The sequence below is a fragment of the Heliangelus exortis genome, chromosome 5 (genome assembly GCF_036169615.1).
Source record: "Heliangelus exortis chromosome 5, bHelExo1.hap1, whole genome shotgun sequence".
NCBI classification, from domain to species: Eukaryota; Metazoa; Chordata; class Aves; order Apodiformes; family Trochilidae; genus Heliangelus; species Heliangelus exortis.
Genome location: NC_092426.1, coordinates 39,815,302 through 39,836,957, shown reverse-complemented (window position 1 = coordinate 39,836,957; position 21,656 = coordinate 39,815,302). Strand labels below are relative to the sequence as shown.

The 21,656-nt window shown below is 39.9% G+C and overlaps 2 protein-coding genes across 3 annotated transcripts in view; one reads left to right on the top strand and one right to left on the bottom strand.

The window, feature by feature from the left end:
• SLC39A13 (solute carrier family 39 member 13) overlaps nucleotides 1–12,083 on the bottom strand; it is a 65,320-nt gene extending 53,237 nt beyond the window's left edge. For both annotated transcript variants that reach the window (XM_071744929.1, XM_071744925.1), the window contains exon 1: nucleotides 11,917–12,083. The gene's annotated coding sequence lies outside the window, so the exon portion shown is untranslated. The remainder of the gene's footprint in view (nucleotides 1–11,916) is intronic.
• Nucleotides 71–19,883, top strand: SPI1 (Spi-1 proto-oncogene). Its single transcript, XM_071744933.1, has 5 exons — nucleotides 71–427; nucleotides 7,008–7,098; nucleotides 14,279–14,466; nucleotides 18,245–18,401; nucleotides 19,029–19,883. The coding sequence occupies exons 1-5, from the start codon at nucleotides 383–385 to the stop codon at nucleotides 19,343–19,345; spliced, it is 798 nt and encodes a 265-aa protein (XP_071601034.1). The 5' UTR covers nucleotides 71–382; the 3' UTR covers nucleotides 19,346–19,883.
• Nucleotides 19,884–21,656: the final 1,773 nt, after the last annotated feature.

The following is a 21,656-nucleotide window of genomic DNA, read 5'->3' as shown; positions in this document are numbered from 1 at the left end:
CTGGCTGAGGGCAGACTTCCTCTTCCTCTGCCCCAGCTCCCTGAAATGAGATTTATGCAAACTGGTGAGAAGCTGTGATGTCAGAGCACCCGGAGAGACCCGAGGGCTATCTCCCTTCTACAGACATTTGGTAAAATCAGGAACTTCACGTACAACTCAGGAAGAAGTTCAACCTCAGAACCTGCTAAGACAAACTATGAAAACTTGCTAGGGTCCTTCTCCTGTCCTGAGATCCATCACTGCCAAAGGACTTCACAGAGTCCAAGGATCTTTTTTTCTTTCTTTTTTCTTTTTCTTTTTGTTTCATGTGATTTTTTTTCAAGTCAGTTATCCTGGATGTTTGAAAACTGAATTAAGAAAAATTCACTCAGAAGTTGGCTGAATGTTGCAAGCCTGCAAAATGGAAGGATTTCCCTTCATTCCCCCTGTAAGTATATGGGGTTTAATCCTAACAGGGATCATTTGGCTCAGTAGGAAAAGACAAAGTGAACCAGGTTTTATTAGCTGAGAATATCTCTGGCTAGGGCTGTATTTATAATGCCAGGAAGCTGAGCTTAAGTCAATATCTCAAGTTAGTGACAACACTGTAAGGAATGAGAAATTAATATTTCCTCCCTAAACTTGTATCTGATCTTGATCTCCCCTTGTTTTCAAAGACCAAGTCTATGGGGTTTTTTTACAGCATGCATATAGCAAGTCATTAATTTTTTTCCTTCAGTGCCAGCTTTGTGAGAAAAGGCCGAATCTTTCTTCAGGTTGCAATTCTCAATTTTCTCTGACATAGTTTAGTTATTTAACTACCTACCAATCTGTGAGAGAAGAGCTGCTGATTTTAGATATTGCAGATTTTAGGACTCTTTGCAAGGATGTCATTTTAGTTTCTAACTTCAGCTTCTCTCGAACTGAATTCTCTCAAATTCACTTGCTATGAACAAGCAGTTGGTGAATGAGGGGAAACACCCCACAGCCCTTACCCGTGTCCTTCAATGTTTTCCTTAAGTTAATTTTTTTTCTTTATGCTTGTGCAGCTGTTTCTATAGTGTCTTTAACTCTGAAGCTCTGTTACACTGCTGTAACTTATCGTATGGGGAGCTCGGAAATGACTACTGATGAAGAAAAGAATGCCACTAACATGTGGCTCAGAAATAACCCTTTTGGTGGGAAATCTCTAAGCAGAATGGGTGAAAAAAACCCTAACTGGATTTTATTAAGCTTGCAGAAACTGGAGGGATGTCACATAAGGTGTTATGCTTGGCTTTTATGTGGTACCTGACTTACTGTACTTGCTATGGATGTTCAGAAAAGAGAAAGACCTGAAGCAGATCTAAGAGTCCTTTCGACAAAGCTTCTATCAACTTTTTTTTGATAGGCTAAGGACATCTTTCCTTATCTTCAACCCAGAAAGATGGCCCTTGGGATTCCTTTCATGCCTGGTATCCATACTGACTGAAAAAATAGGTCTTCTTTTTGGGAGACCCTTTAGTCCAGCAGTTCATCATCAGTGTCCCTAAAATCCCCTATCTACCCATAGGATAAGAAGGTGCTAAAAATCCTTTTTCTTTTCTTAAATATACCAAGTGGTATATGTAAGTATATTTAAGAATATTAAGATTTTTGTATTATATGTTAAGATAAGTACATTAATATATTTAAGTATATATTATGGGAGACCATAATGCATCAGGATGGAAATCTGAAAAGAAACAGAAAATGAAAAAAATACACAAAGATTTCTTAGGGCGTTACTTGTTGGGCTTAAAGAAAGTAAAAAAGAAAACCAAACCTTGTCCTCAGCTCGCCCAGAAAATAGCATCTCCAATTAAAAAAAAAAAAAATTCCAATTTTAATTTTTTGTCATTAATCAGAGCCAAGTTTTCTGGACTCTCTTTGTATGGAATTCCAGTGCATACATTGAAATGGAGTAAAAATATAACAGTCTTGCCCACCTTCTAATTTGTGTTGCAGTTAGTATTGAGGCTGAACTCTCTATGGATGGATGCTACAACAGGCAGTGAAAATACAATAATGTTTTACAGGAGCACCTGACAGGGCAATTTGTTTTCTACTTCTTGTGATTAAATAGTGCAAAAATTAAGGATGCTGTGGTTTGTACTTTCAAATTGTTTTAAGTTCCCTTTGAGCACTGCCAGGTTGAGCCCCACAAGGCAGCGTTATAAATTCCTGTGCCTCCTGGGGCTTTTTCAGAAGGAAAATGTTGAATGTTCCTCCTGTTTGCAGGCAGGGGTGTCCATGGAGCAGCATTTCCCTCCCCTGCCCTTCCCCTGTCCATTGAGGGTGGGTCAGTAACTGCCTTCCCCTTGACCACAGTAGGAAATGCTTCCCCTCCATTTGGAAAATGCTGCCTAAATGGTCTAAGGAGTACTGTGCATCCCTCTGAAGATGAGGAATTCTGTGTGGAAAAGTTCTGTAAACTGGGCTCATGTCTTCCAGTGCATCACAGAACTGAGTTGTGCTGTGGATTGAACACCCATTAAGTCAAACACCTTTGCCTAAAGAGGGCCCCAAGCACCTGTAGAAATCACAGCTTTGAATGGAAATAGATTTGTATGAGAGATAAAAAGCCCCACAGAAGGCTTCTTCTCCACAGAACTGCACTGCCAGCATGGGCTGGTGAGGCTGGCCCAAGCAGTGATCATGCCAGTATTTTTACTCATCTTTTTAAAAATGTGTGCTGTAATTTTTTTTCCCAAGGAAATAGGTTAATTTTGGCCTTAAAACATGTCTCAGCAGCACATCATTGGAAACTGAGTAGATTATTTCTGAATCACATGCCAGCTAACAGTTCTGCCAGGATAATTAATAATTTAAAAGATAAGTATTTAGAGAATTTACAGTCACCTGGATTCATCTGACAAAGTCTTGGTGAATAACATGAATTTTCAGATTGCTGTTTAGTTGAGTCCACTACATCTCTCTTAACCAACGCCAACCAAACTTTCTCCAAGTAGTTTTGTGGCTTTTTCCTTTATTTTTAGGACAAAGAAGGAAGGCAGAGGCACCTCTCCATTTATCAAACTCTGTGACAGATGAAGTATTGTTTGTTGACCTCTTGCTTGAGGTTGGAAAATGGTTTTAGATTGTGTACTGCACCTCATGGCATGTAGGAAAAGAGATACTAACTTCAGACCACAGCTAGGAGTCTCTAACAAAGCCTTCTGTCACTCTTCTCCATGAAAACAATTATTATAACAAATGGCCATTGACATCAGTTAAATATTAAATTGTAACACAAGCCACTCTTTGCTTTTTGTCAGGGGAAACAAAACAGTTTAGTGTCAGGGAATTGCTGTTAGTAAGGTGATGAAATGGGTGTGTGGGTGGGGAGGTTCCAGAGAAGGATGGGGCAACTGGGTAAAGACTGGTACAAGAGGCAACAGCAGCACATGGTGAAACCTCTTCTAACTAGAAAAAAAGTTTTTAATAAAACGTAAATTTAAAAAGAGAGAGATATTAAAAACAGATTCCTGGAAGCAGTTTTTCTAATGAACAGAATAAAATACCCCACCTTTCCATAGGATACAGTTAATCAGAACTGTACTGTAACTACTGTCTCCTTGGACCACCCTCTGATTAAGGTTATGATACATATTTAATGTATTATTTACTGTACCCTTGAAGATCAGCCACCCAGACAGAATGCTAATTTCAGTCCTTTGTAGGAGAGGACTGGTCTAAGTTGCATGAGTTAACAAAAATACACACATATATATTTTATCAGATGATCAAATGGATCACTGAGTAGAAAAATTCAAGGAAGAAAATTGCCACAATCCATGATAAAGATATTTTAAGTCCTGGACTCTCAAAACAGAGTATGTAAAAAAGCAATGGTCTCTGTTAGAGCAGACTGTATTTGAAAGGTTGAGTATCTGCAACCTGCTCTGCAGTCAGCCAGATCTGTAAGTATTAAGAGAATAAATTCATAAGAGTTTATTTAAATTATTTCCCTTCCGCTCCAGTCATTCAATACACATCTGAATTTCTAAAACTAGCTTTTGAACGGTAGAAATCCTTAATTCTCAGTGCTCAGCTCACAAGACCATTGCTTGTTACAGTGTATTGGACTGAAATGAGGGAATTGGGAAAATCTTGGGGAAGAAAAGACAACAAAGGAAGAACACAACTAGGAAAAGTCAAATATTCTTTCCTGTGCCTAAAATATGTACTGTTTATCTACTTTTGGACTGATGCTTGGCCTTCCTGCCAAGCTATACTTCTGTAAAGATATGAGTGACAGAGCTTTTCTTGTAGCAGTGGAAATTCTATACATAGCAAAATAAGCCTAGATTGACAGGACACTGATTTTTTTGTTTTTTTAATTTGTTTCCTTTTGGCTAAATATTTATCAGAGCTACAAATTTTGCAGCATTTAGATATGGAATTTTTTTTTTTGAGTCAGTATTTTAGTTGAAAGAAAACAAACATTTTTCTTTCAGAATATGTGCACTTGTATGACTTTTTTAACCTCCATTTCTACCAAGCAGTACAATGTGCATTTTGCATTTGAAAGTTGAGGTCTCTCCTTTCACAGAACATGACTACCATCCTTTCAGTTCTAACAAATTAACAATTATGAAGGCAAAAACTTCATAGATTCTTCAGGTTGACATGATTTAACAAGAAGCACATATATATGGAAAGGAAATTGAGAAGCAGGATGAATTTATTTGCAAAGATGGTGAAAAGTAGAAATTCCATTCTAGAAGTTCATTCCAGAAGTTTATCATGGAAGAGGCAAAAGACACTACTGTTACTTTTTCTTGCCAGAGATGAGAGTAAAGTATAGGTGTAGGGAAGGGGGATGAGGGAATGGATATGACCTCTCATGGTTGGAGAGCACACAAAGAAAATATGCAGAGAAAAAACAGAAGCAACAGAGAGAACCCATCCTTTTGTGTCTCCTCTGACCACCCCTCTGAAACCCAGAAACCAGGTTATACTTCTCATCAAATCTCTGTCTAGATGAAGGGCAGTTCTACTGGAATCATTCTGATTTAGAAAGGGAAAAATGAGCCCACATCCTCTGGAGGCCAGAAATGAGGGGAGTTCCTCCACTGCTGTGCCTGCTGTGGATACCATTAAATGAGGATTTGCTCCTTTTTCCTTAGTCTTTCCCTTAGATTATCTTTATTCTGGTTTATCATCTCCTCAAGATTTCTCCAAAACAATTATTCACCAGCACAGATTATCCTAGGAGCTGACAGGCAGACAACGGATTTGCTCCTGGGGCTTTGAATGTTTCATGGATCATTCCAGCCAGTCTGTATTCTGGAAGTCATGTCAGTCTTACCACTGCCCTGTAACACCATGTGCTAATGCAGTGTGCAGCTGTTACTAAGGATCCACAAAAGTCCAAAGTAATTTCAAAAAGCTTTTTTTTTTTTTTTTTTTTTTTTTTTTTTTTTTGTTGTTGTTGTTGTTGTTGTTGTTGTTGTGTGTGTGTGTTTTATCATCTTAATCCTCTGAGACTGTGTCTTTCTTTTTCTGGATTGAGTTTCTTCAATATCATCACAGAATTCCCATCCCTAGAAAAGGACAAGTTTTAAATCCCTGCCTTCCAACAGAAATAACTGAAGGAGTTAACTGGAAGAATTAAAGAGCAGTTTTAAAGAGCTGTGATTCTGTGACTCTGTAAAGAGCAATGGTAACTGATGCAGTTTTCACCAGAAAAAAAAAAGAAAATTTCCTTTTGCTTATCTACCACCTCCATCTATGCTTATCTACCACCTCCATTAATGGCAGCTTCTGCCTTAGGCTTCGTGTTCTCAAGTTGTCTGAAGAAGGAAGAGAAAGAAGCTGCCCTGCATTTCTGGAATGCAGTTACCACAGCCTAAGCTTGCAAAATGCTGGTGTTCCCAAAATGAGGCAGGTTTGAGGAGGGAGATGAGGACTGGGGACACACAAGCATATGATATATAAACCTATGGTCATAAAAACATAAAAACCATGTCCATAATTTTTTTTAATATTTGTCCTTTTCACTAAAGTTATTTATGCTGGAGTCTTTACAGAAGAAAAATGTTTCCATTAGTACATACTAGAAAAAATTTCCTTTCAGAACAAAAAGCAAAGTGTTTTGAGTTCTACATTGCTGTTGCCACTGTCAGAATTTGTTCATATTGGAAGAAAATATGGTAATAAACTTAACTGGACAAAAGTTTAGCAAAGGCCAGTGATCTAACTGGAAAAAATTCATACTGGAAAAAGTACCAAATGTGAAGCAACAGAATTGTGCACAAGTAGTAGTAAACCACACCACCTTCAGTGAAACAAAGTGAACCTTTAAACACTATTAACATTGGAGTACTAGGCAGGAGGGGAGGAAGAGCAGTGGTAAACTCACCCTATGTCACCTGATTTAGGAATAAAGAGAGAAATTGTAATTCTACAGCTAAGCAGCCAGTAGGTCACGACTCAGTGCCTGCCCCACATTAGCACTTTATTTAACAGCCCTGTGCAGCTGACTTGAACCAGCAAACATTTAGAGTTCATCTTGGAGAAAACGAGAGAACATGTTTTTATACCCTCTGTCAATGGCATTACCCTCCTACAAACAGACACCATTTAGTGAGACCTCCTAGGAACACTCAGAATAACATGTTTAGGCAAGACAAGTTTCTGCTTTCTCTTCTGTGAACAGGAGGAGAAATAATAATAAATATCATCACCAAAGAAAAGGTTTCCCTGCTGGTCCTGGGCTTGGGCCTGATGCCCAAGTCAGCTCTCTAAGTAGTATCCACAAGAAGTTGGAGGGCAGGATATCAAGAACTTGTGTAACAGCACAGGACAAAAGTTCTGCTACACAGACTGGATCTAAGGAGATGAATTAATTTTTTTGAAAACCAGTGTTTGGTGTCAAGCATTTTATTCCTGCTGATTCAACAAGAACTTGAATATAAAGTGTTAGCATCTCCACTAACTATATGAATAATTTTGAAGGGATTTGTGTAAGCTTTCAGTTCTAAAAATTCCTCTTCTCTCTGCAGCCCTCTGAAGAGCTGGTACCCTATGAGTCAGACCTGTACCGACAGCCCCATGACTATTACCAATATCTCAACAGTGATGGAGAGAGTCATGGTAAGTTAAAAACTGTCTTCTTGGAGCATAAAGTCTCATGGGGTAGCACAGGAATTTAGGACATTCAGGAAAAGCCAAGCATGTTGCTGTGATCTGTAATGCAGAGGGTCATACTTTCAAAGCAGAAGCCAACAATCTTTTATTCTGCTTAAAGGCTCTGCTCCAACCCAGCAGCTGCAACCCAGTTTCACTGAAAGAGCATTTTAGAAAGCACTGAATGATGCAGGGAGCTTTGAGGACGTTCAGTGTGGTGTCAGAAAGGTGGGACCTCATGGTCTCAATCCTTCATTATCTTCAGTGTGTTTCTACTTTTCTCTGCAAACCAAAAGCACGCTGCTTGTTTCAGAACTCTGGGAGGCCATGGATTTGCAATACTGTATTTCTCTTCATGTGTTCCCATCTCCAGTTCCTATTGGACTTAGGTCCAAGATACTTTATCTGTGCCTTCATTTTGGTTATGTTTCTTCGGTTATTTGGCCTTTTTCAGCTCCATACATTTCTCTCTTTCTTTTGATCTCTTTTGCATGCTGCCACACCTAGCTTTAACTTTCACTCTTCCTCCAGTACACCCAAGTACTTCCTCTCTCTAAATCAATGCAAAACTTCCTTGTAGCTGTTTGTACATAAACCTATTGTAGCTCCATATAAAATACTGTATGATTATTTATTGCTTCAACTCATGAATGTGATTTCATTGTCTTTATATTTTTTCATGTCATCTGGGCACTGGACTCTAAACCAGTGCAGAGGGGAGAGCTTTGTGCTGTGGGTTTTCTCCTGTGCAATACAATGGTCCAGCAACACCACCCTGGAAATATCAGAGTCAATATTGACTCAGGAAGGAAAAGCACCGTTCTACAGTATCACTCATGTCAGTCCCTTCAGACCCTGGAGTTTCCCTAAAAGACTCCCCCTAATTCAGCAAACAGACCCATCACTGCTCAATTTAAGGCCCCAAGCTTGGCAAGGTAGCATTGCTTTGGCTATGACAGCAGAAGCTACCTTAAGGGACAGAGAGCTACAGAACAGGATTGTTCTGGGTATTTAACTGAAAAAGATTCCTCCCTAAATCTGTTCAAGAAACTCTGATGATACTCTTAACACCTGGAGACAAAGACTTAATTAAGTTTTTAGAAATGATCTCATGGCATCTGTCAAGTCCCATTAATCAAACCCAGCAAATTCCACATGGAAATTCAGGGTTTTTACATTATTAGCCTGGACCTGTTTACACAACTATCAAATGAGGATAACATTTATTATCTCAAAAGGCAATTGTGACAATTAAACAATAAATATGAAAATGCCATGTGAAAAAAAAAAAGCACTGGGAAATAACTTTTCTGTCATTAAATCTAGGCTACCTCAAGCAACAACATCCCTTTATCTTTCATAATCTTATCATCCCATCTGGCTTATTGCCATTTTTTCTGTTGGAAGGCTGTTCCTAAGCTACTCTGCTCAGATCATGAACACGTTTTTACTCACCATAATAATCACAACAAAACCTTGTAAATCACATGTGTGGGTTATGACCTAAGTAAGTACCTAAATTTCCACTTTATAGAGAGGTTTGTCTCTTCCTAAACTTGTGTTGCACTTGTTCTAAAGGCCCAAAAGACATTTTTCAATATTTTAACTCCCACAGTAAATGTTTATGGCAATCCCAGCCTGCAGGCTTCAATCAAATTTTGATTTATAAAAGCACTTGGGATGTAGCTGACTGTGTCTAAGTATCCACCATGCCCTATATTTTTATGAAGTGCTCACAGTCCAAAAGAGCAATGAACAACCAAAGAGGAGTAAAAAGCACAAGCTAACATATTTTCCCTCTTTCCTGTCAGCACCGATAAGCCCAAATTTGGCTTTCATTTTGCTAATAAGTTTATTATTAGTAGTAGGTTTTGAGAATAGCCATCCAGAAGAGCAGGAAAGCACTGTCAGAAACTACTTTCAGAAATACATACTGTGTTCAGAACAACATGGATGAAAGCACAAAAATTGAAAAATGGTGGGGAAAATAAGTGACAGCAGTGAAATGAAAGCTTAGACCATGGTTAAATAGGAAAAAGGAAGAAATTAGTAGGACAGAACTGTGAGAAAGGAATGAGTTCAGCTTGGGGTACAGGGAGATCACTGGCAAGACATTAAAAATAATTTGTAGGTCTACTCCAGAAATAAAGGTAAAGCTAGTGAATAAAGAGGTGCTACAAGACAGACTGATACTTGTCTGAGACTTTGCTGGTAAGAGCCTGCTTACCAAGGAAAGAAAAGGTCCTGCTCAAGCACCAGGCTCCTTCTCTTTCATTGCTAGCAAATTAATGTTGTGAAAGGGAGATGGAAATACCTTAATCTTTAACCCTTTGTTAAATGCTCATTACTTTAACATTTTTTTTCTTTTCTAGAACATAATGTTGAAGGCAGCCTTTGCTCCATATTTACATTAATAAGTTGTGTATTACACAAGAGTGTGTCACTAATTTAACATGCAGAATATCATTGCCAACAAGTGAACACTAAATTTAACAAGTAAAAACAAAACATAAAGATATCCACCTGTTCATCACAACATGCATTATTTGAATTTTCTATCCTGTAGTTTAAGGATAAACAGTGTAATAAACACAGAGACAAAGTCATTTAGGACAGAAACTACTGAAATGGTAGCTATTAGTCCATCACCCTGCTCTAAGCCTGTGTGCCAGTAAGTCTGCAAATGTAACACAGCATATTTTGTAACACTAATGCAATCTTACTAATTACAAAATTCCACTGCAGCTTTGTTTCTAAGCTATTACTAAACATTACTTTAGTTAAAATCACTTTTCATATGAAGCTGAATGTTGACCCTGGATCACTTTGTTGCTAGCTTGTACGAACTAAGGTTCAGTACTAGATTTCATGATCTGGGGTTTTATTTTCATCCCACCTCCTGAAGAAATATGATAACTTAATAATCTCAGCTTCAGTTTGTTTTAGGATTTTAGCCCACACAGAACTAGAGGAAAGTCCAAACATGTGAACCTTTGTACTACATGCTATGTAGAAAATAGAAAGAACTCCAAACTTCATTTAAAAAAACCCTCACTTCAAAGTCATCCTCATCATTTGCTGGGGTGTGACTTGTAGATTTTCAAACATTAGGTTTATTAAAACTCTGAAGTCTGTAAAGTGAGAGCTGCTGAAATCCTACTGCTGTGGCACTGCTTGGGAGCATTTCACTCAAAACAAAGCAGTTCTGCAGGGAATCAAGTTTCATTTTTCACTGTCCTTCCATATTTTTCTCATTTCCTCCATGGGTTTTTTCTTGGCTTGTTTTTTCAGATGAGCAAAGCACAGTGGGAACCTCCATGCCATGCAGTCTGGCACTAAGAAACCCTTTCCTAGTTCAGAATGAGTTGGAAACTCTGTACATCCCTGAGCAGAACCAGAGACACCAGCTCAGGCCCAGCAGCCCAGCCATGTCCCCACAGCCATCTCCTCGCGGTGGGCAGAGCTGCCAGGGTTCTGCTCCAGGGGCAGAACTTCCATGCATGGTTTGACACTGTGGGATGCTGGTGTAGCCAGTTACCTCAGAATAAATACCTCCCTAAAGCCTATATCAGATTCTAACTGCTGGTTCCAGCATTATTTATTTATCTCTGAAAGGAGCAAAGCCAGGTATGCTGGGCAGAAGGTGACGAGAGAGCCCAGTTGTGTTTTCTCACTGAGGGAGTGGGGAGCCAGGAGGGATGCTCAGGCAATGCCTCTGGATCTGCTGCTGCTTCCCAAGGGGCTGACATTCCCTCTGCCATGGGAAGCAGTGCAGAGTTCATGATTGTCCTTCCTCTAACCTTTCACTAGATACAAGACCAAAACAAACACCACCTCTGGGTCTCTATAAGAGAATTTTTTTCACATCCTCTTTCACTTCACATGAAATTTCTCATAATGACTCCATTGTGTAGCTGTACTCTGGCTTTAAGATATTTTGCTTTGCCCAAAGAACAGACACTTTCCATTTCTACAATTTTCCTCTCCTTTCTTTTTTCTTCCTTCATCTATTTTTAGAAAATAACAGAATTTCTATGTGTTACTGACTTACACTTACAAAAACAAGAAAGTGAACAGTTACCATTAGCTCTAGTAACTGCAGAAAGCAGTATTTACATTTTTTAATATTTTCACATGCAATAACTTAGCCAGGATGGTTAACTGCAGGAGGGCTTGTGGGAATATAATTCTGTATTTCTCTTTTAGTGTAACTAAATATTCTCTTTTCTAAGGATGACCATGAAATTATACCTAATTTAGAAATAAATATTTGTACATAACCCAGGCATATTTGTACAGAACTTTGTTTTGAAATCATTTCTGATATAGATTTATTTTGTAATTATTATAATTTTGTGGTTACTGTAAGTCCCTGAATGACACACTATTACTATTATTCTAATATTTAGTATTTTACAGCAGGATAAAGAGGAAATTCCATTTAAAAGGAATTAAATAATTACTAGGTTATTAATTACATAGTGATTAACATGCATATGTATAAATAGTGTTCCATAGGTTTATTTATTTGCCAAGAAAGAGCTTAAAGGAACAGTCCTGGAAGCTGCAGCTACCTTGTCACAGGCTCCAAAAGCTAAGAGTTATCTTGAACTATAAAAACATGACTGCTGATAAAAATATATTTAAGCAGATTCCAGAGCAGGCACAGATACTCATGGCTGCACGTCCTGCAAATCACTGTGTGCTCTCTTGACCACCACAGATGGACATTAAAAGCCTTAGAGACTTCTCCTTGGGCTTCATCATCCTCACTCAAGCACTGACCTCATGTGCTGCAGTAGATGCTCAAAAGGGCTTTGGGAATAGACATTTCCATCTGCACAAAGAGCAGAGCCAAATCTTTCCAAGGAATAAGAGCAGAGATCACTCCTGCAGTGTATTCTCAGCAGGGCTGTTCACAGTATCTGAGGCTTCACTGGTTGGCTTCACTTAGAGAAATGTGCAGTAATTCAACCCAGGAAAAACATGAGGTAGTGTGGCTCAGTCTTCCAACTAAACAAAAATGTTTCAGATTGAAAGTGCCCAAAGCCTCCTACCAGGACACAGCCTTAGCTGATATCTGGGTTCAGACACACACACTGCCACTTTCTGGGCTGGAACAGCTGTGGATGTAAAATCACTTGAGTTCTTTTCATCCATAAAACCCCCCACGCTTTTACCGAAGAAAATTATTTTTTTCTTTAGCACTACAACATGAAGAAGTGCTAAAGAAAATTATTTTTTTCTTTAGCACTACAACATGAAGAAGTGCTACTGTGTATTGTAATTGTAACTCTGGGCTATAAAATCCATCTACAGTGCCATACAACAAAGCAAAGAAATTACAGATTGATGCAAGCAGCTCCCTGGGTGCTTTTATAAGCTCCTTTCCATCCCTTTCACATGCAGTGGCATGGTTTATCCATGAATCAGAGAAGCAGGAAGGTCAAAGAAGTAAGAACTGGGGTGGTAAATTGGCTGGTAGAGCCCCCAGATAATTTTCTACAGGCCTGAGCCATAAAGGCAACGAAAAAAGAGTTTGCAACTTTTCAGGTACAGCTGTGTTTGGTACAAACACCTCACCAAGGTCCCTCCAAAGGAAACAACATTCAAAGTCCAGGATTTCAAATCCCCATTGTGCTCAGACTTAATTGTTTGGAACATAAGTGGGAAAGGATGAGGAGAGAGAAGTTGAGAGAGAGAATGAAAGTAGCATTTAAGAAAATATATTCATAGCATATCAGCATCCAGATAACATCATACACAAAACCATCATACTGCAAAATTAAACAATTGCTCCTCTCTAAATTCAGGACAACCCCACTTGGAGCAATGTGTTCAGTTCTGCACATCACATCACACTGGAAGGATGTCACCAGCTGGGAAGGAGCTTGGAGAAGCACATGTATCATTAGGGGGTTTGCTGACTTATATGGAAAGAGTGAGAGCTAAATACCTGCAGCTGAGTTATGTGATGATTTGGAGTAGCTTGTAAATGTACATGTACATGGTCAGCTTCCCTGAGCAACCTGTGCCAGTGTCTCACCAATCACCTAAAACACAAGAAAGGTAGGATGAGGGAAGGAAACTTGGAATAATAAGATATAAATTAGAACTGCTGCACTGAATATCCAAAAGACATTTCAGCTGTGCCTAAAATGACACATGAAATGTTGAACTATGGAGGACTGGTTCCTAGCTCAGTCACAGCAGATGCTGTGATGGTGACTTTGATTTAAAAAAAACAGAGTGCACACAACTGTGTGTAATTAAGCATGCAGCTGTTGTGTGTAAAAGAGGAGCAGGATTTGCAATGCTTCATATTTGTTCTAGCAGATGTTAAGTTTTGAGCAGCAAATATGAAATTCTAAACATTTTGGAGGTTTATATAGAACTAAAAAAAACAGATACAAAACTGATAGAGATATGGTATTTAATTTCAAAAGCAAATGAATCAGGAAACAGGCTACTGGTTAACAGCATATTTTTTTGTGCTTTTGAAAAAAATTCTAAATTATCACAGAAAATTAAAAAATATTAAAGAGAAAAAATAGTAGAGAGTCTGCATCATAATTTAGCCACACTGTAAACACTGCTGCAACAGTTTATCCTTTTTTATTCTCCAGTATTGCTACTGAAAAATGTACGAAACCCAATACTATTACATGCCTTTGCTTCAGCATTCTGGAAATTCTGCTATCAGAGTAAAAGGAAAAGTGAAGATAATTGTAGAATAATCTGTAAATTTTCTCTGTCTCCTCATTTTCATGCCATGAGGAGTGTAACAAAAAATGCCAATATATAAATCAGTAGAATTTCCTGCCTCAAGAATTAAAATGAAAAATTGTTATGGTCTCCTCTTGAGAAAGGCACCAGCATTAATGTCTTTCACATCTTGTGCTAAAGCATCATTGAAATCCATCTTTCCAAGAGTATTCTAATTAATGTGGCCTAAGTAATACTTCTGATCAACAGGCATTTATGAGATTAGGAAAAGAAACTTTGCAGGGATCTGTGCAGTGCCAAAGATTAAAGTCAACAGGGCTGGTGTGAGAGGGCAGAACAGGAATAAGAACCAAAAAAAGCCAAATAAGTGCCATGCTTTGTCACCTTATCACGACAGATGATTTGTTTCTGCTTCCTTTAGATCATTACTGGGAATATCATCCCCACCACATGCACGGTGACTTTGAGACCTTTGGAGACAACCACTTGACAGAACTGCAGAGCGTGCAGCCACCCCAGCTGCAGCAGCTCTACAGGCACATGGAGATCGAGCAGATGCATGTCCTGGACTCTGCAATCCCAACCACACACATTGGACTCAACCATCAGGTATGGTTACCAGCCCTGACTCACAGCTCAGGGTGATAGATAAGGGAAAGGAAAATAATGCATGAAGGAATGAATACTCTCACGTGGGAGAGATTGCTGAAATTAATTACACTTGGTCTTACTGCACAAGCACTCCATGTAATGCTCTTCATTCTCAGGGCAAAGCATTGTTTTGTGGAGGTTTTGGGAATTTCAAAATTTTGCTTAGTTTGGAATGAAACTCCTTTGAAATTCTGCAGAGGAACTGAACATGAGAAGGTATGCATTGTACCCATCACTACTGGGAGGCATTCTGAGCAACAAATAGGAAAGATTTAAACAATTCCAACAACCCTGACAATTTTACATGACCTGTACAAGAAAGGTGAAGTCAATGTTAATTTTACTACAGTGAAACAGGCTGAGGAAAACTATTTGATTTTTTCCTGAGAGCAAATAAGCCATGAGCCAAACCACACTGTCTTATCTCTGCTAGATTGTATATGAAGCTAGTCATGGAATCACAGAATTGAATCATGGACTGGTTTGAGTTGGAAAGAACCTTAAAGATCATCTAGTTCCAACCCTCCCACCAGCCCAGGTTGCTCCAAGGCCCAGCCAACCTGGTGCTGAACACTGCCAGGGAGGGGGCATCCACAGCTTCCCTGAGCAACCTGTGCCTCTGTCTCACCAAAGTCACCAAAGTGCCAGTGAATTTTCACTAAAGTTGAAATTATAAGGGTTTCCTCCATCATACGGTAAAAATACTAAGCAAAAGGTGAATGTGGAGATCACTTTTATCTCATGATCCTACAAGAACATTCCCAAAGTCATTACTGGGAGCTCAGGAGTTTCCCAAGGCAACGCAAGCTACACACAATGTGTGGAATACAAGACAGAGTAGGACTGAAGTCAGGGAAAAAAAGTGCTTGTGACTACAGTGCTTCATATAATGAAGCCATTGCTGAAGTTTTGTGAGAGAAACTGCACACATGGAGTGTCTTTTGGGGTTTCTTTGTTCAGAGCAAACTGAAATTGTAGACAAATACTGTATTAATAAAAAACAAAGAGGGAAGAATACGGAGGGAATAATTTAACTGTGTCAACAGGAAACTGACTGCAAGCCATCAAACTGCTCACCTACTACTCAGAAAAAAGAATCAGGAATAGAGTATAAAACGTAGACGCAAACAAAGATTTAGGAACAGAAAGTTACAAATATAAAGAATGCTTTCTGGAACAGCAGTCTGTGGGAAGCTTTGAGTTGTTTCAGTTGCTCACTGCAACTGCTAATACACAATGACCAACTGCTGCCTCCAACCAGAGGCAAACAAGAAACATCAGCCCCTCATGGATGCCTCCTGAAGTCCCACCAGAAAACGAGAGGCTGCTCCTGCCTATCCTGCTTCATTCTCCTCAGTTATCACCTGTCCTTTCAGGACAAAAGGCAGAGAATTAATTCTGTTGCAGCTTTTGGTAAAGAGCACTGTGCTCTCCATACCAAGGTGCAGAAGATATTAGCAGGTAGAATTCACCGCTTTCCTCCTCTCCCTTCCCAGCTGGGGATCTTGGCTTTTTACCTTAACCCACAGTACCTCATGCAAGCTTGTACTTGGCATGCTCTGAGGCTCAGGCTCTGGTGTGTCTCAGCCACAGTCCTGGGCAACATGTACTATTATTGAGGTCATTTTCAAAGGAAGAGAAGCAGGAAGCAACCTGCAATCCTCCACTGAATTTGCCAGTTACCAGCAGTACCCATGCTTGTCATGCACTATCAGAGCTGCAGTTTGCAAATAAAGGAAGAACATGCAAAGATATTTCTCTAATTATCTGCTGATGCTACGTTATTTTATGAAATCAAATTTGAGGCTCAAACTTCTCTTGGAAAGAACTTCTTTTACACTTTTTGTTAGCCTGCCAACAGCTGGTCTCACAAATAATAAATTAAGAAAACAGTTGTTCTGAAGGACGGATGAAAGAAAAGGTTGGAAAACTGTGAAGAGCTTTAGAAAGAGGAAAACTGCAAATGGATGCCCTGAGGCAACACCAGGAGCAGCTGGCAGTTTCTTGAGCTTTCTCTCTCCAGAACTGTACCAGTAACCTGGCTCTTTCAATCACACTAGCCTTGGACTTTGTGTAACATAACTGTGCCACAGTATTTACTGATCTATGCTGAGCTTCAGGTGCAAAGTGAGAGTAAGCAAAAACACAGCGGGTGGGGAAAGGGTGGGGCTCTCTTTGCTTGTGAGCCCACTCCTTCCTCCCACCATCCCACTCAGCTCCAGAGGAACTGTTTCCAGCTGCTTTCCAGGTTTTCACCACCTGTTTCTCTGCAGGCTCACCAGTCTCTCCCATGCAAGACACTGTCCCCCCTCTTCAGTCCCCTTCCCCCATGGCACTGTCTCTCCCTTTCTTCCCACCCGTGAGGCCGCAGCTTTCATAACTGTAAGAAGCTGAAGGTGACTCTGTGGTGAGGGCTGAAGTTTCTCTCTGGGGGAGCTGGCAGGAAGCTTACACACACTTACCCAATCCTGGCCTTCCTGCCAGCTCGGCTCCAGCCAATCTGCCCTCTCATCAACCGCCAGCCGCTGCCCCCCAAAACCAGCCCTTGGCACACTCCTGATTGGGACATTCTAAGCTGGTGCAAAACTCATCTGAAAAGCACCAAGTGAACACCCACACCCTGCCCTGGTGCCCAGGGTCCCCTGGGAAGGGAATCAGGCTCAAAATGTTTTTTCTGGGTGGAGGGAAGGAAGAGCAGCTCAAAAGTACCTCACCTTCCAGGACTAGGCATCTGTCCCATTCCATCAGAACCCCACTCTGTATAAAGCTGGGTTTGTGGGATGCTAGTTGTTGTTGGGGTTTTTTTAATGTAGGAGCTGGGTTCTTACTCCCTGCCCCTCAGACTGATCTGTTTCTCATTCTGAAATAAGAGGCTGCAATTATTCATGGCAACTGAGCATGTTCCCTAACAGTTCAAGCTGCAACCAAGAATCTACAGAGCTGAGGTATATTCCACATTGCCCTCTACATAAGGGCAAAAGAATTTATAACAAAAACTGGCTTGCTGGATTTGCAGATAAGAAATCCCCATTAATGGGGAATTTTCAGGCAGCCACTTAGGAAAAGAGAATGTGAGGCAGTCTGATGTGTTCTGTATCTCAGTGCTAAGGGTATTCCCCTTCTCACAGGGGAAATTCAGAACAGGAAGCTGCCAGACTCAAGCAACTCTGTCTCCAGAGGTGGATGGAGTCCTGTAGGAACTCAGTGCCTCCAGAAGGTCCTGTGCCTGAGAAAGGCAGAGGACAACAAAGCCAAAGCCAGTAAAAGCAGTCGTGCTAGGGCAACTCAACTCTTTCTAAATGTAAGAGTTCCAGAAAGTCTATGTTAGAAAAACATTGTTCTCAAAAGCAGTTTAACACCAGGGATAGACAACAGGGATCAGAAACTCACCAGGAAGAATGGTAGTGTGGGCAGGGATGGGGGAGGAGGGGTGGTATCACCTGCAGAGGATGTAATATATAGGAAAGTTCTGACTGTGAGAACCTTATTCCTCTTTCCCTCCTGTAAAGATGGGTATTTGTATGTGTCCAAGCGTTGACTGTGAGCTTAAAGTGTTTTTTAACTTCATAGTTTTTACTACAAATGTCAAGAACACAGCCACTCAGGAAGGCACTCAGCAATCTCATGTACCTCTTATTTTCTCTCCCCTTTGTAACTCTCTCCATGACATTTTCTTTTCTAACCTCAATACCCCACTATCATCACCTCCTCCCTCTACTCCTCTTATCTCTCACAGGTGCCCTATTTGCCCCGGATGTGCCTCCAGTACTCCTCTCCACCACAGCCCAGTTCTGATGAGGAAGACATGGAGAGGCAGAGCCCCCCATTGGAGGTATCAGATGGGGAGACTGATGGTGTGGACCCTGGGCCTGGAATTATGCATGGAGAAACAGGTCAGTGAAGACAGAGGGAGTCTGTTAAACTGTGTGCTGAGCAGCTGTTGAATTCCCATCATGATAACAAATAAAACTGTAGAAAAGATGTGCTTGTATTTTATCCCACTGCCAGAGCTTCATTTTCCCTGACTTCTTCCCTGAATCTTTTATGACTCTCACAAACCTCATTTCTCCACATATTCCCACTTTTTCCTTCTGCCTTCCTGAATGTAAATGGCTTTTGCCTTTTCAACTCCCATTTCCATTAACAGATGGGAAAACCAAGGAAAGGAGATCAAGGAACTGATTTTGAAAAATATTTAGCTCTGTTTGCTCAGTCAGGTTCTGCATAGCCTGCCCAGATGAGCTTCAGATTAGTTTCAAATTAGCAATGTTTTCCAGTTAGCTTCAAATTAGCCAATTAACTTCAAACCAAGTGTTTGGTCTTTGGAATTCCTTATTCTTGCCTTTTCTTCTTGGTATCTCAATCCACACGATGTCCCCACGCTGTCTATTGCTATAAATGTTACAAACTGAAGAAGTTTGGCTTGAACAGTTAGATGAATGCTATGGTTCTGCTGATTCCCCAGGAACTACATACTCGTACCAATGCTTCACTGCCTTTCTTCTCTGACTCCCACACAGGCAGCAAGAAAAAGATCCGTCTGTATCAGTTCCTTCTGGACCTGCTTCGCAGCGGAGACATGAAGGACAGCATCTGGTGGGTGGACAAGGAAAAAGGAACTTTCCAGTTCTCCTCCAAGCACAAAGAAGCACTGGCACATCGCTGGGGCATCCAGAAAGGCAACCGCAAGAAAATGACCTACCAGAAGATGGCCCGGGCCTTGAGAAACTATGGCAAGACAGGGGAGGTCAAGAAAGTCAAGAAGAAGCTGACCTACCAGTTTAGTGGAGAGGTGATGGGAAGGGGGGTCTCTGATAGGAAGCCTTATCCTCACTGAGGCTGTGGGACCCTAAGCAAGAAAAATATTAGGACCTCCTGGCTGGATACCAGCAGAGGAGATGGACACATCTTTCCCTTTGCTTCCTGTGCCCCCTTCTCTGCCTTTAAAGGGCTTTACCATCAGATGTTTCTGGTACGAATTCCCTTCTTCAGCATCTGAGAATCCTAAACGTGACAGAATTCTTTGCTTCCACCCTACAAGTTGGACAGAGCTGGGAAATTTAAACAATGTACAAATATATTATTGTCAGGAGAGATTTTTTTTTTTTTTGATTGTACCGTAACTAAAGAATACAGATGATGAAGTTTTGCCTCCAAAGGTGGTGCTGTGTCCTTCACAGTGACACTGCATTAGCTTACAGCTTTCAAACTAGCATTAATACAGGCTCTGCCGCAGCTCTCAGAGCTAGAGAGAAGTTTGCAGATCTTGGAATGATACTCGTTCTTTTAAATAGTAATAACATGTACATATTTAATAAAATTTGATATCATAAAGTTCTGGCGTTTGCATAATAAATGATTACTTCACAAGCAAATCTCATGTGCATTCCATTATGAAGACACAGCTCGTGTGTGGTTCCCTGGAACAAAGCAGACATTGGGTTCTAGGGCTTTGTCCACCCGTTCCTGCTTTTGAATTTATTTAACAACATCATCACTGCTGTCAAACCAAGCAACAGGTAATAGGTGAGATACATTGCTGTGAAAGAGACCACAGCACTGAAGTCAGTTTTGAAATACATGTGTATATCTCTCAGTACTTTTTCTTGTGTAAATGAAGCCCTGCCAGTTGAATAATTTCACTTACACAAAGAATGGCATTTATACCTCTATCCAGCCTAGAACATAACAATTAACCGTGATCCTCTGTGGTTTCACTGATTTTCCTTCTCCTGCTCTTCCCTCTTTGCTTACTTCCACACTGATATTTTGATTTTAGCCTATGACCCGTTCTAGGAAATAAGTTGCATTTATTAATCTTTTCAGGATTCTAGTACAAACAAGTTTCAAGCTTTTAAGGGTGGATTTTAGTCCCTACTGCAAAACAATTAATAGTAACTAATAACTGCACTGTATCGATTACACTCAAAATGCAAAATAAAAGATAATTGAACTGCATAAAGTTACCCAGTACATCTAAACACAGAGAAGAAAACCAAGCTCAACCAACACTAAGATAATTAATATTTCAACTTTAACATTATTTAACATGTCTCAACTCAAGCACTCAGAAATCAGAAGATGTCATCAGGACTCTCCCAAAATAGATGAGGAGAAATGAGCGAGGTCTGAGAATGACCTGAGGAATGAGAAGGGTTTTGTTTAACACTATTAAAATTTAGTAGAACATACCAAATATGACAATTTGGATGTTGTAACTAAGTAGTAACAAACTTAAAGCTTTTTGGAGTTGTTTGGTCCTCACTGAATGTGACATTATTATTTTTATTATAGAAATAGCTGAAAGTGATGAGCTTCTCACAGACCTAAGTTCTCAAACTTGCATCTGAACAGAGTTTTATCTACACTGACAGTCACACCATGGAAGTGAAAGCCCTGCTGACACCAGTGTCTCCTTGGAGCCAAACAGAAAGAAGCTCCTGCTTAAAAAAAAAAAAAAAAAAATCACAATGTAGTACTTGCCAATTCTTCCTCCCAGTTCACAAACACAAAAAGTTTATCAGATAATGCCAGAATTCAACTGATAATTAAATGTAGGTGAGGGATTCAGAACTTTCTCTTTCCAAGGCAAGAATACACATGATCCTTAAAGAACAATAACTAAAAGTTGAGTTGCAAGATTTTTACATGACTGAGAGGTAATTTCTATTTATTAGTTACTGTTCTTTAAGGATCACATGTATTCTCCTAGTCAAATATTTTTAATTCAGTTAGGGTTAGGATATGTCAAAGTTACATAATTTAAGAAGATACTGTGTTTCTAAACTTGTACTGAAGAATTTTCACACAATTTGATAACTAAATCAGACTGCATGTACACTGCAATTGTAGGATGAAAGCTGAAGACACTGGAGGTAGCTCTTGGAAGACAACACTCAACACTGACATAATTAGGATTTCTTCAGGGCTGAGCTAGAAACTCAGGACTCTTCTTCTTGGTACTGATGATGACCCTTGAACACTGATTTATAACTGGAAATTAATAGAAAACATTAGACTTGCAGGCTTGATATTCAAGAAAAGTAGAGAATTAATTCCTCCCTTCACAAAAATATCTTCGTCACAAACACAGCCTGAAAAGCAGAACTGATCATTTTCTGACCTTAGAATTTGGAGGAGAGGGACCA

What these genes read in the sequence shown, in the direction of transcription:
- SPI1 (XM_071744933.1), top strand. Translation starts at nt 383, where the DNA reads ATGTTGCAAGCCTGCAAAATGGAAGGATTTCCCTTCATTCCCCCT. An exon ending in CAGTGATGGAGAGAGTCATG is followed by an intron (nt 7,099 to 14,278) that starts GTAAGTTAAAAA and finishes TGCTTCCTTTAG; the next exon opens with ATCATTACTGGGAATATCAT. An exon ending in AATTATGCATGGAGAAACAG is followed by an intron (nt 18,402 to 19,028) that starts GTCAGTGAAGAC and finishes ACTCCCACACAG; the next exon opens with GCAGCAAGAAAAAGATCCGT.